Source organism: Eurytemora carolleeae, unplaced genomic scaffold (assembly GCF_000591075.1).
Source record: "Eurytemora carolleeae unplaced genomic scaffold, Eaff_2.0 scaffold28, whole genome shotgun sequence".
NCBI lineage: Eukaryota > Metazoa > Arthropoda > Copepoda > Calanoida > Temoridae > Eurytemora > Eurytemora carolleeae.
Window position 1 is genome coordinate 151,402 of NW_019396147.1, and position 13,726 is coordinate 165,127.

The 13,726-nt window shown below is 31.7% G+C and overlaps 1 protein-coding gene across 1 annotated transcript; it reads left to right on the forward strand.

Annotated features, from left to right (window-relative positions):
• The first annotated feature begins 1,916 nt into the window (after positions 1-1,916).
• Positions 1,917-12,150, forward strand: LOC111696340 (uncharacterized). The gene is made up of 9 exons (XM_023465925.1): positions 1,917-1,991; positions 2,886-2,999; positions 4,352-4,471; positions 6,685-6,826; positions 8,073-8,157; positions 8,637-8,776; positions 9,613-9,701; positions 10,254-10,326; positions 11,180-12,150. The coding sequence occupies exons 2-9, from the start codon at positions 2,969-2,971 to the stop codon at positions 11,298-11,300; spliced, it is 801 nt and encodes a 266-aa protein (XP_023321693.1). The 5' UTR covers positions 1,917-1,991; positions 2,886-2,968; the 3' UTR covers positions 11,301-12,150.
• The last annotated feature ends 1,576 nt before the right edge of the window (positions 12,151-13,726 follow it).

Here is a 13,726-nt window from a genome sequence, read left to right on the forward strand (position 1 = left end):
CCGATGTCGTAGACCTTTGATATTTCAAACTGTAAATTCTTATCGATTAAATAGTTTAAGTTTGAAATATCAAAGGTTTGTACTTTTAGGTTGCAAAAAGTTTGAGTTTGTTGCAAAAACTGTAAAAAACTAATTAATTTATAAATTCCTAATTCTATGCAACCAGATAAAAAATATTTCACACTATGACTGTTTGATTTAACAGAATTCATAGATTGAAATATCAAATCTACAAGATTGAAATATCAAATTTACAAGATTAGGTTGGCATAAAGATTAGAAAATTAGAGTATGAGCCGAGCAATAGCCTAGTTCTTTTGTGATTTTCTACAGTATCCACTAGGGTTCGACTGGGTTGGTCCTATTTTCACATATTACATGCGGAATTACTGCTACGACTTCGTGACCACATACTTTCAGTTTTTATATAACACCAGACCTCAAACAAACTTTATTGCAAGAGTTCATGAAAGATTACCAACTAAAATTAGAGTATGAGCCGAGCAATAGCCTAGTTCTTTTGTGATTTTCTACAGTATCCACTAGGGTTCGATAGGGTTGGTCCTATTTTCACATATTACATGCGGAATTACTGCTACGACTTCGTGACCCCATACTTTTAGTTTTTATATAACACCAGACCTCAAACAAACTTTATTGCAAGAGTTCATGAAAGATTACCAACTAAAATGAAATCAACTTTAGTTTAACTAGGCTTTTAGGGCGCTTCGCGCCCATCTTCTATTTCAACTTTTATTTGTGGCTTTATCTGTGAGCATCTTCTATTTGTACAGAGCTGAACACTTTAGAATGGTGGATATCGGGATTAAGGCTTAATCCACTCTTTTTCTTAATCTGCAGATTAAATATTGCTTGTTCTCCACTCATTTTTAATCTCCAGATTAATTATCCGATCAGGATTAAGGATATCCCATTCAAAAGTTCCCATCTCAGAGCTGACAACTTTAGAATGGTGGATATCAGGATTAATGCTTACTCCACTCTTTTTCTTAATATCCAGATGAAATATGGCTTGTTCTCCTCATGAATTTAATCTTCAGAGAAGTCAACAGATCGGGATTAAGGATATCACATTCTAAAGTTTTCAGCTCAGTATAAAATAAAAACAAAAAAAAGTTTGTGGATTTCATAATATTTTTTCGCGCATTTTCAAAATTTTCCAAAATAAAAACTTTTAAACACAGATTTTTAAAATTGTGATCATTCATAAACCTTCCCTGGAGTGACGTGAGGTCCCACACAAAATTTGGGTCCGATCGGTTCAGCCGTTTTGACGTTTATTGGATACAAACGGACAGACAGACAAGCCAAATTTATAGATAGATGTGCAGCTGTTTCTATATTTATTACTCCATTAAAGGATTTGTAAAAGTTATTGTAAGTGTCCCTTTGGATTCACAACGGTACCCTTAAAAGCTATGTCTGATCAAGCATGAATTAGATATCCATGTTTTTGTTTGAAATTGATTGTTTTAATTTGTGGCTTCTTCAAAAGTGAATTTTGCATTTCTTGGTTCAGAAACAATGTAGAAATATCGGAATTAAACACTTTTAAAGTCAGAAAACAACGTCTTCTTCTAAAATATTGGTTAGATTAAGATTTTAAGGTTACCGTTGTGAATCAATCATAACACTCGATAAATGGTTTTTGATGCATTTTTGACCAGACAACGCTTTTAAAGGTAACGANGTAGACTGTAGACTGTAGACTGTAGACTGTAGACTGTAGACTGTAGACTGTAGACTGTAGACTGTAGACTGTAGACTGTAGACTGTAGACTGTAGACTGTGGACTGTAGAATGTAGATTGTAGACTGTAGACTGTAGACTTTAGACTGTAGACTGTAGACTGTAGACTGTAGACTGTGGACTGTAGACTAGATGAGTATAATATTTCAGAGATGAGTGTCCTGATGGTAAACTAACCAGAGCTAAGCTACGAACTCTATTCAAAACCGTATTCCCTGAGGGTAGGTGTTGGTAGGTTTGACTGGAGAATACAAGGATTAATTTCAGAATATGCATTCACACTGAATTATAAGATGGAGAACTGTATATTTATTATTAAACGTGAAGAACCATGGCGTTTAAATAAAACGTGTCATGGGTTGTAAACTTTTGAACACAGTTTGATTTAAACCGGGGTTTTGAAACCACCCCTGACAAGAAAACTTTTTTTCATCCAAAGTTAAAACTTTCATATTGTGAATGTTGGGATCAAGCATTAATCTCCATCTTTTGAAAGCTTCGGCATAATTTAATTCCTCACGTTTTCCCCGGATGGTCTATACAATCCATGGATAACTTTAATAGAGAGATCAAACAAATTCAAAATGAACCACATTGGATATTGAGATCAAGTTTTTAAGATTAACAACATCCACACAAAAGTTTCGATCCCCGATTATAAGAATTTAAAGCAGCAACCTCCCAAGGGTATTTTCCAAAGTGGCAACTTCCCAAATGTGCAATTTACAAAGCGGCAACTTCCCAAGTATGTCATAGCCGAAGCGCTCGGCCCCACTGCAGCCTGCATCGCCTCTGAAGGCCTAACCTAACCTTTTGGAAGTTGCCGCTTGAAAAATTAAGATATTGCCACTTGGGTTGTCGCCCTTGGGAAAATGCATTTAGGAAAGTACCTAACACCTTTAAAAAGGCTCTCTAGCACATTTGTACTTTTGTTAAGAAGATTTTGTCGTTTTTTGTCTTAAACATTTAATTTGGCTCCTTGACTTTGCTGCATAAATCAACTTAGAGAACCTGCAAATACAAATAATCTCTTTTAAGATAGAAAAACAAGAATCGGGCACTTCTACCTCCAGTATAAGTTTACGTAGAAAGTTCTTTAATATATCTTGTTGCAGGAAATGCCGATGTGTTCTGTAAACATATTCTCCGGATATTTGACACGGATGGAAATGATTTCCTGGATTTTAAAGAGTTTCTCATGGCCATGGATATAACCAGATGCGAAACAGGTAATATTTAGATTTTAAACAAAAAAGTTATAAATACTCTTGTAAAATTCGAAAATGTTTATATTTTGCAACGTGGAGAACATGTTAATGTTGATTAAAGGGACAGTAAAGGAAAAATTAAAGGGGGTATAGGCTGAAAGCTAATCACTTTAGCTCTTGATCGCGACCCATGAAAGTTTTATCTGATGTTCCTGTCTCGAGAAATTGATATAAAACTGTGTTATAATTATACGAAAATTCATATATGTAAAATTTTGAAAATCTGAAACTTAAATCACGTGACCAGAACTATCACCAATGGCAGAGCAGTATACTGGTCACGTGTCTACGCCTGTATCACGTGACCACTTTACTGCACTGCCATTGGTGGAATTTCTGGTCAAGTAATACGGACGTAAAAATAATATTATGAATGAAATCTATTGAAAATAGAAACAACAAATATAAAAGTAAACCTAAATTACAATTAGCTTTCTCTGGGATATCATCTTTTTCAGATTGGTTGCTGTTTTTCTGAGCATGGTCTAATTAAACTTACTATTTCTATACGAAATTATATATATATGCATTTTCGTACAAGTTTGAAACAGCTTTATATCAACTCTCGAGTTAGGAACTTCAGATAGGCGTCTCAAGGTTCTCGATGAAAAGCTAAAGTGATTAGCTTTCAGCCTGTACCCCCTTTCATGTTTCCTTTACTGTCCCTTTAAGGCAATATTGCTGAATACCTAATGACTAGCAGGAAACTAATTCATAAATTGGAAAGAAATATTATGTGAAACTATCAACTTGTTTCCAACATTTTAAAGAATCAATCATTTTATTATTTTGAAATTGACTAATAAAGAGTTATTTATAAAAGTATATTTATATATATATATATCAATCAGTATTTATAAATAGATAATTAGTAACTAAAAAAGCATTTGATATTAAAATGTAAAAATTTTCTAATTTAAATATATCAACAGTACATATATAGTACAGTACATAAAAAGTACAGTACATATATAGTACAGTGCAAATACGTAACGGTAAACTGTACATAAACCCTTTCCCCTGTCAACCCTGAAGTAAAGCACTATTAACTACTAGCACGGGAACCGAGCTTTGCCTTAAAAAAAATCAACTTATACTTTAACTAATAGTTTTCAAACCAAGCTCAGAACATTCCCCTAAATAGTTCCCCAATCAAATTGACTGTAATTGGTCAAGGGGTTCATGAGTTATGATCGGACATACAAATAAACAGACAAACAGAGATATTACTACTTTGTATACATAGATGATTAATACTTTTTGTACTTCTTTATATATGTTTATAGATGATTACTTCTTTACATTTTCACTAGATGACGCGAAGTTGAACTGGGCGTTTAAGCTGTATGATGTGGATAATGATGGTATGGTGGATATGAAGGAGATTTCAGTTATTATGGAGACCTTGGACAGCATTGAAGGAGTCGTTCCAGGTTAAAGAGACTGTTAACATAATTTCACGTAAACTTCCGTTTAAAGAAATATAAACCCCCGATTTACATCTGTATCTACCCTTTAAACCTTTGTCTGACCAACAGTAATGTAGATTTTCTATTTGTTTCTATTTTAGAACTGATAATTTTTCATTTTCTCAACTGCGGTTTTCAATGACATTGATTTAGTATTAATGCAGTTTGGAGGGGAAGGAATCGACATAATATATTTATTTTCAAGATATCTTTCTCATTGTCTCTCGAATAAAGGGTAATGTTGAGAATCTTTAAATGAAGGGTCATAATTGTACTTTACGTCGACAGCCTCTTTAGACATTTTAATCTATATAATAAAACAAGACATTTATATATATGTTGCGCATAGCCGGTTGGGGGGGGGGGGGGTAGTTGTTATAACACAGATAGGACATGAAATGATATATATAGTAAATAAGTTTCAAATTCTAACCGAACAGTCGAGGGAGCTTTATTAGTTTACACGCAGTATTGATTTAGTCAAGTTTTACACAGATAGGACATGAAATGATATATATAGTAAATGAATTTATTTTAGAACTTTCTATATTTTAATTTTAAAGCATAATAATATATTTCGACATTTTAAATTCATATTAAAATATTTTTTTAATTGTGACGAGGACTAAAAGGTCTGAGACCGTTATAGATTTAGCCCTGGTACATACAAAATTTAAATAGATAAATAGAAAAATATTAAATAAAACATTATTCATAAAATAAAAACAAGAACATAATAAAATAAATGGACAATGGCGCTGAAATATCAAAAGCAAACTAAGTAGAAAGAATTCGACCAGGGATTATAGTGATTCCCAGAATACAGGGCGAATACTAAATAAATTTTAAAGTTTAATAAATGAATAGTAATGCAATGACAGAAATAGTTAGGAACTACGTTTAAACTTTTGATAGCATTCAGGGCATAAAATGTTTTTACATTTTATTTTGATTTATAAAGATAGGTTTTAGAGAACATTTCAAGTGGCAGTTTTTTAAAGATGTTTTTAGATATCACTGTTTTTAGTTCCATTTAATAGGTAAATAATAAGAGGGAAGCTATTCTAAGTAATTTTTTTAAATATATTATTATCTGTAAACATATTTGAAGTCTTATGGACACCCTTTTGCACATAGAGAATACAGCTATATTCAAATGAACCACTGAACTTAAGTATATTCAAGTTTTTTAACAAGGAATCAGTATGTGAAAGAATTTTTTTACAGAGTATATTTCTTACACTTTATTTTTGTAAATTTGTTATAATCATAATCTTTTATTAAGTAACCCTAAACAACGTGGATGTTAAAAAGTGGGACACCGATTTTTTTTTATAAAATAATGCAAAATGGTCACTTTGACACAAGATATAAGCATGAACCAAGAAAATCCAATCTATAGTCAACGAACGAATTGACAAATTTGAAAAGTTCCTCTACCTTCTTTCAAAATCTACATTTTAGAGCTAAAATTTTGGGAATATGTCAAACTTCTTTTCTTGGAGTCTCTAGAAAAAACCCTGAGTGTTTAGAAAGAAATTATAATCTTACATGGCCTATCCTAATTGCTCGCAAATTGGTTATTGTGCACAAAATATATGAAAATAACATCGGGTTATGTCAAAATTAGTTTTCGATGTTTACATTGTAAAATGAGTGGTTGAAAAGAAAAAGTAAATGTAGAATCATAACAAAATATTTGACATATTGTGGTTTGATTGTAAGCTATGATTAAATGTCTGAATTTACTAATCTAAATTCAATTTAAAGCTGGTAGGGCAGAATTTAATAGAGAATATATAAGTGGGGNGTTAGTGGGGCTACAGAGGAATTTAAAAGGGTCAGGGGGGCATACTGAGGAATTTAAAGGGGCCAGGGGGTCACAGTGAGGAATTTCAATTTTGTCACAATATTCTTCTTAAAATGCGCACGAGAATGGATAAAAAAATTTCAGATGTTTTTAAATAATAAAATAAACACATTTATGAATAGAGATAGAGACTAAACATTTAATGTTTATATTCAACCTTGACGTTTTAGAGCTGCCCAGAAACTGGTTTTATTGTGAACAAACACCAGTTAGTCTTTTTTAGTTTATTTTTCTGTCCTAATATGTCACAGAAACCCCAAAAATTCACATTAATTCTGATATTCCATGATTATATGTACTCTCCCAGGAGATGTAACGTATGATGCTAACGGGAACCCTGATCCCCTTCAATCCCCCCTGGATCGTGCTGCGTCTCTGTTCAGTGCACTGGACAGGAATGACTCCGGGTCTCTCACTAAACAGGAGTTCATGGAGGCTTACAAACAAAGGTAGAAAACAGCTTTGTTATTTTTTCTACAACCTGCGCTCATAGCTGAAATATTATCTTTTCAGAAGTTAATTATTGTTAACGCCTTCTTGTATTATTTACACAACCTTGACAATCATTTCATCACGATTCTTTGAAAAGTTGTTTATATACATTTGCAATTTTAACTTTATCTAGTATTGGATTGAGCCTTTTCTTACATGCAACTCAACCTTCGATATTTACGTCATCATTTGTATAAAAAGGTTTATTGGGTTAATCTTTTATTGCCACTATTTAAATAAGGTAATTGGGTGACCAAAACTACTGACAGGGGTAACTCACCTAGTTTCCAACTAAACAATTTTCAAAGTTCAGATTTGGAAATAAATTAAGAGATATATATATATATATCGACTAGAACGAGGTTCCGTGAATTAGATTAAACTATTCCCCTAGATTTATATTTATATATATATATATATAGAAACTAAACTCAACTTGGTTCCGAGTTTAGCACAACAAAGAACATTTGAATTATTGATCTGCTGTGCAGCAGAGTTGGGTTCAGTTTATCAATTAAACCGAGGGGGTTCTTTCTTTTAAAATGTATCCTGTTCCAGGAATCAAACTTCATATGGAGACATTTTGAGGGACCAGTAACTTATCGTCGGTTGATGACGTCATTTCTGTTTGATTAAACATGCCAGATCAACAAACTTTGTCGGATAAAAAAACATGAAGATATCATTGTTTTTCCCGTTGAATATTTATTATTTTATTGTTTTAGGTTTTCTTTTAAAGTAACTTGCAAATTTATGCAGCAGAAACAAAGAAGGAACTCGTCAGAATGTTAAACTTTTCCAGATATTTTCCTAATTGTTTGATAAAAGTTTATGGGCCTCGCTGTGAATCGTGCATGACTTACGATCCAATCCTGAGAAATACCACACGGTACATATATTAGGTCTTTAGGGAAATCGCTAAGTAGCGAAACAACTGCAGATATTTTTTAACTAGGATATTTTGATTGTTTAACAGTTGTTGAGTAAACTTTTCAGTAACTGCTGGAAAACAAATTTTTCTTTTATATTAGAAGTTTATTGTGTCGTAAAAACATTTATATTTTTAGACTTTAATACAGGGAAACATAATCAATACTAAATCAGTATATATTTCAGTTTATGCTAAGCATAGAAAATAAATTATTATCAAACATTCGGACAGGTCTCTTTTTAGAAAACTAATTTTTATTTATTTTTGTTTAGAAGTTTAGTTTTGAAGAAACAAGATGATATAGAACAAAAGAGAAAACTGAATTGTTTGATACTTCTTGGTCCCGCTATCAAACAGGTTTGAAAATAATTTAGTTTTTGCCACAAACTCAATTTTCTGAACCCTATATCTTCGCTATGTAGTGGTGTAAACCTATTTCTTTTCCCTTTTTATTCTTTTTCCTTATTTTTCCTTCCTAGCCTCTCTCAAGATGTTCTCTTCCATATTCCTAATTTATCTATTATTCTCCTTTCTCCTCATTTATCCTCTCTGACACTCTCATGATTTTCTCTCCTTATTTCTTTGCATTATTTCTCTTCAAATTCTTTTTTTCCTCCACCCCTCTCGTGGCCTCTCCTCTTTATCTTATCTTATTTTCTGCATTCTGTTTCTTTATTAATCCTTTCTCTTTTATTTTCCTACTATACTATTTTCCAACATATATTAACGTTATTTTTCCAATATATATAAATATTATTTTTCCAACATAAATAAACATTCTTTTTCCAACATATACAAATATTATTTTTCCAACGTATATAAATAATCTTTTTCAGTGTGAAGTTGGTAAAGAGGATATAAAGGATTTATTATTAAAACTTCTTTATGAAAAGTCTGAAGTTGAATTAGAAGCTAAAGACATTGAGTTCGCCAACTTTAGAACCACAGAGGATGGTCATAAGAATATATTTGTCAGGTAGAATATATCTTTAATACATAAACATAAGAATATATTTGTCAGGTAGAATATATCTTTATGACATAAACATAAGAATATATTTGTCAGGTTCAATGACGATTTTCCTGTCCAATGTCCACTGTTCAGGTTTGAAATATTAATTCTTGTCCAGGTTTAGAAATACTGATCTTTGTATAGATTTATACATACGAATCCTTGTCCAGGTTTAGAAATACTAATCCTTGTCCAGGTTTATAAATACTAATTCTTGTCCAGGTTTAGAAATACTAATCCTTGTCCAGGTTTAGAAATACTAATACTTGTCCAGGTTTAGAAATACTAATACTTGTCCAGGTTTAGAGATCCTAATCCTTGTCCAGGTTTAAAAATTATAATCCTTATCCAGGTTTAGAAATACGAATCCTTGTCCAGCTTTAAAAGTAATAATCCTTGTCCAGCTTTAAAAATACTAATCCTTGTCCAGGTTTAGAAATACTTCTCCTTGTCCAGGTTTAGAAATACTAATTCGTGTCCAGGTTTAGAAATACTGATCCTTGTCCAGGTTTATAAATACTAATCCTTGTCCAGGTTTAGAAATACTAATCCTTGTCCAGGTTTAGAAATACTTCTCCTTGTCCAGGTTTAAAAATTATAATCCTTATCCAGGTTTAGAAATACGAATCCTTGTCCAGCTTTAAAAGTTTAGAAATATTAATCCTTGTCCAGGTTTAGAAATACTATTCCTTGTCCAGGTTTAGAAATACTTCTCCTTGTCCAGGTTTAGAAATACTGATCCTTGTCCAGGTTAGAAATACTGATCCTTGTCCAGGTTAGAAATACTGATCCTTGTATAGGTTTCATGATGTTGATTCTCGAATGCGGGTTTGGAATGCAAAGACGATTGCAAAAAAGAATCAACTCGTTATGGAAGAGTGGCTTACAGGTTATACTAAATAAACTACACAATAGCCTTATACCAGAACACTGTAGTTACAGAAATCAGCAGTTTTTAATTCTGACATCAACAAGGCAATTTGTGCACGTTAGGTTTTACAATGTAATCTGATATATCTAAATAAACTTTAATGGTTTAAAGTACCCTTAACATAATGTTGGATTAGCTCTTACCTTTCACATCAAAACCGTAAAAAAGTTGTATTTATTTGCTGAAAACTCGCCAAAAAAATCAAATTTTCTAATCCCTAAACTTTGCAACATGAATATTTCAAATTTTGAATTCTGTGAGATCATAAATTCAACGTTTGAAATTTTAAAAATTTACACTAGCAGGTCGCAGAGATACAGAGATTATAAAATTAGAGTTTGGTATCAGTTAGGTGAAGATGAAAGAAATAAACTCGTGTTTTTAAATTCCTGATTTAGATTAAGCGCAAGTTTTAAAATCATTGTACTTCAAATCCGCTTTTTTTTCTTTTTGATGAACTGTCACTTTTTGTTTAATCTTTTGATAAATGTTCTATATTTTATATTTTAGCATATCGGTCTAAACTTGCCCATAGAGCCCGCCTGCTCAAGAAGGAGGGTATACTGGATTCAGTTTTTACTAGGTACAATTATTCGTGCGGAAACACATATATCAATATACTTGGTCAATCTGATCTAAATATAAAACAGGGTTAAACACTGAGGATGACGCTTCAGAGACAATTGTTCAAAGTTTGAAAAAACTTTTGTTTACATTTGAAGGTTTTTTTTTTAAGTAAATGACCAATTGTGAAATTTAACGATATTTAGCTCGTCATAAAAGTCTGATTGTGTTTGGCACAAATTTATTTTGACTAGCTTTCTATATGAGGGTAAACTTTGGGATGAGAAACAGTATTGTTAATGAAAGTTTTTATAAAACTATTGATTACTTTATCATTCTTCCTCACTTCATCGTGAATTTCATAATTAACGTGCTATAAAGTTAAATTAGCTGTACATTATAGCTCGTGTGCTGTAAAGTTTTGATTGGTATCCGGTTTTTCTCAAAGAAACTTGGGATATTTCAAAAATATTTTTTTTCAATTGAAATGAAAATAGAATAAATAAACTTTATTTTTTTACTTCTGCTTTGTTTCAATTTTTCTTTGATGTAGAAATGGCCATTGAAATAAGACAAGTACACAAACGTTTCATAAAATTATCTATAACACTATTATTTTGGCACGACGTGCTATACAGTTCTTGGACTTAAATTTTCTTTATATCTCGAAGTTTCTCGCATTTTTTATTATATTTTGTCTCTAGCTAAAGCTCGGGACAAAATTAAATCTAAAAAGGCTTGAGCCTTCTCAATAAAGAGACAATTTCTGTCCTAAAACTTTCTAACACTGCGAACCAAAATAACAGTGTTATAAATAGTTAATTATCATTTGTTATCTTTTTATCTTTTATGTGATAAGTTATTGTTTACAGGAACGGTGATGTATATATTGCTTATGAGCTCAAGTATGATGTGATCAAGAAGCAAATAGAAACTGAAGTTGATATTGATGATCTAGAGAGAATGCTCCGCAGGATTCGTGGGTTCGACTAGATACAGATATTCTGCATCTAGATACACAAGAAGAGTATTCTGGACCCAGATACAACTGAAGGATATTCTGGACCCAGATACTGCTAAAGGATATTCTGGACCCAGATACAACTGAAGGATATTCTGGACCCAGATACAACTGAAGAATATTCTGGACCCAGATACAACTAAAGGATATTCTGGACCCAGATACAACTAAAGGATATTCTGGACCCAGATAAAACTTAAGGATATTCTGGACCCAGATACATTTGGAGGATAATCTGGACCCAGATACAACTGAAGACTGAAGACTTGATATACAGATCTTTTGGATCCAAATTCAATAGAAGTGGTAATTCCAAACTTAAATTTGGCTGATAATAGAGTTATTATCTGAGATCCAGTTGTAAGACTATATAAAACTGAAGGCGGAGTTCAAAAGCTAGATTCAGCTGAAAACTGAGTTTAAAAGTTAAATCCAACTGAAGACAAAGATCAAAGCTGAATCCAGCTTCAAAAGGAGTTTTTAAATTAGATCCATCGGAAAAAAGGTTACAGAGCTAAATCTAGTTTTTCCTCATCCGAATTTTATATACATTTTTTGAAGATATTGAAATATCGTCTCTTGATTCCCATGTTTCCTATTTGGGTTTTTATTGCAACTATTTATTTAATTCTAGATTTCAAAATTTTTTCGATATTTACGTTTTCGATTAAACATTTTTTAAATAGGCTAAATATTTGTAATTATACTTATTATTATTATCCCCATTAATTCCTGTGGGAATAAGGGGTTAATAAATCTGTAATCTTTTTGTAATCCCAAGATATTATTCTTAAATATTTATTTAAAGATATAGTTGTTTTGTAAAACTGTGATTTTTATTTAATTGTATTATATTGACCCATAATGGGTTTTATTATATTTCAGTAACTTTTTTCTTTAATTTTTCAAATATATTTTGTCCAGTTCAACTCAGTTTATTTAAGGTGGGATAATCAAATTTTTTATGTTTTAGAAATAGAAATATGAAATGAATATGAAAAAATAAATAATTCAAAGAACATTTTAAATTAGTGTAGCCATTATTAACCCATGAATATATAATATATATTAATGAATGAATATTTTAATAAAAGTTTCAAAAAAATGTATGAAATGATTTGATAAGATAAAACCCTTAAAGAATTTTTGTCCATCGAAAGAAAATTTATATATCTTACTAGATTTGTTTTAATAATTCATTTTTTTTAATATTTGAAGTCCCTGAAATGAAAATGGTATAAAGTGGAGGATGAATAGTGAATACTTTGAAAAGAAACCTTGATTAAAAAAGAATAATCTTGAATTGATCTAAAATATCTAAAAAACATACACGATATTTTTCCATCAATGCCAGGGTTTCTAGTTCTCTACCAGTAGAGTAGATAGATGAGTTATTCAATAGTTCTCTAACAGTAGAGTAGATAACAGAGTTTAACAATAGTTCTCTACCAGTAGAGTAGAGAGCACAGTTTAACAATAGTTTTCTTTCAGTAGAGTGCAGAGCAGAGTTTAACAATAGTTCTCTACCAGTAGAGTAGAGAGCAGAGATTAACAATAGTTCTCTACCAGTAGAGTACAGAGCAGAGTTTAATAATAATTCTCTACCAGTAGAGTATAGAGAAGAGATTAACAATAGTTCTCTACCAGTAGAGTAGATAACAGAGTTTAACAATAGTTCTCTACCAGTAGAGTAGAGAGCACAGTTTAACAATAGTTCTCTACAGTAGAGTAGAGAGCAGAGTTTAACAATAGTTCTCTACCAGTAGAGTAGAGAGCAGAGATTAACAATAGTTCTCTACCAGTAGAGTACAGAGCAGAGTTTAATAATAGTTCTCTACCAGTAGAGTATAGAGAAGAGATTAAAATAGTTCTCTACCAGTAGAGTAGATAACAGAGTTTAACAATAGTTCTCTACCAGTAGAGCAGAGAGCACAGTTTAACAATAGTTCTCTACCAGTAGAGTAGAGAGCAGAGATTAACAATAGTTCTCTACCAGTAGAGTAGAGAGCAGAGATTAACAATAGTTCTCTACCAGTAGAGTATAGAGAAGAGATTAACAATAGCTCTCTACCAGTAGAGTAGAGAGCAGATTTTAACAATAGTTCTCTACCAGCAGAGTACAGAGCAGAGTTTAATAATAGTTCTCTACCAGTAGAGTAGAGAGCGGAGTTTAACAATAGTTCTCTACCAGTAGAGTATAGAGCAGAGTTTAACAATAGTTCTCTCCCAGAAGAGTATAGAGCAGAGTTTAACAATAAATCTCTACCAGTAGAATAGAGAGCAGAGTTTAACAATAGTTCTCTACCAGTAGAGTAGAGAGCAGAGATTAACAATAGTTCTCTACCAGTATAGCAGAGAGCAGAGATTAACAATAGTTCTCTACCAGTAGAGTAGAGAG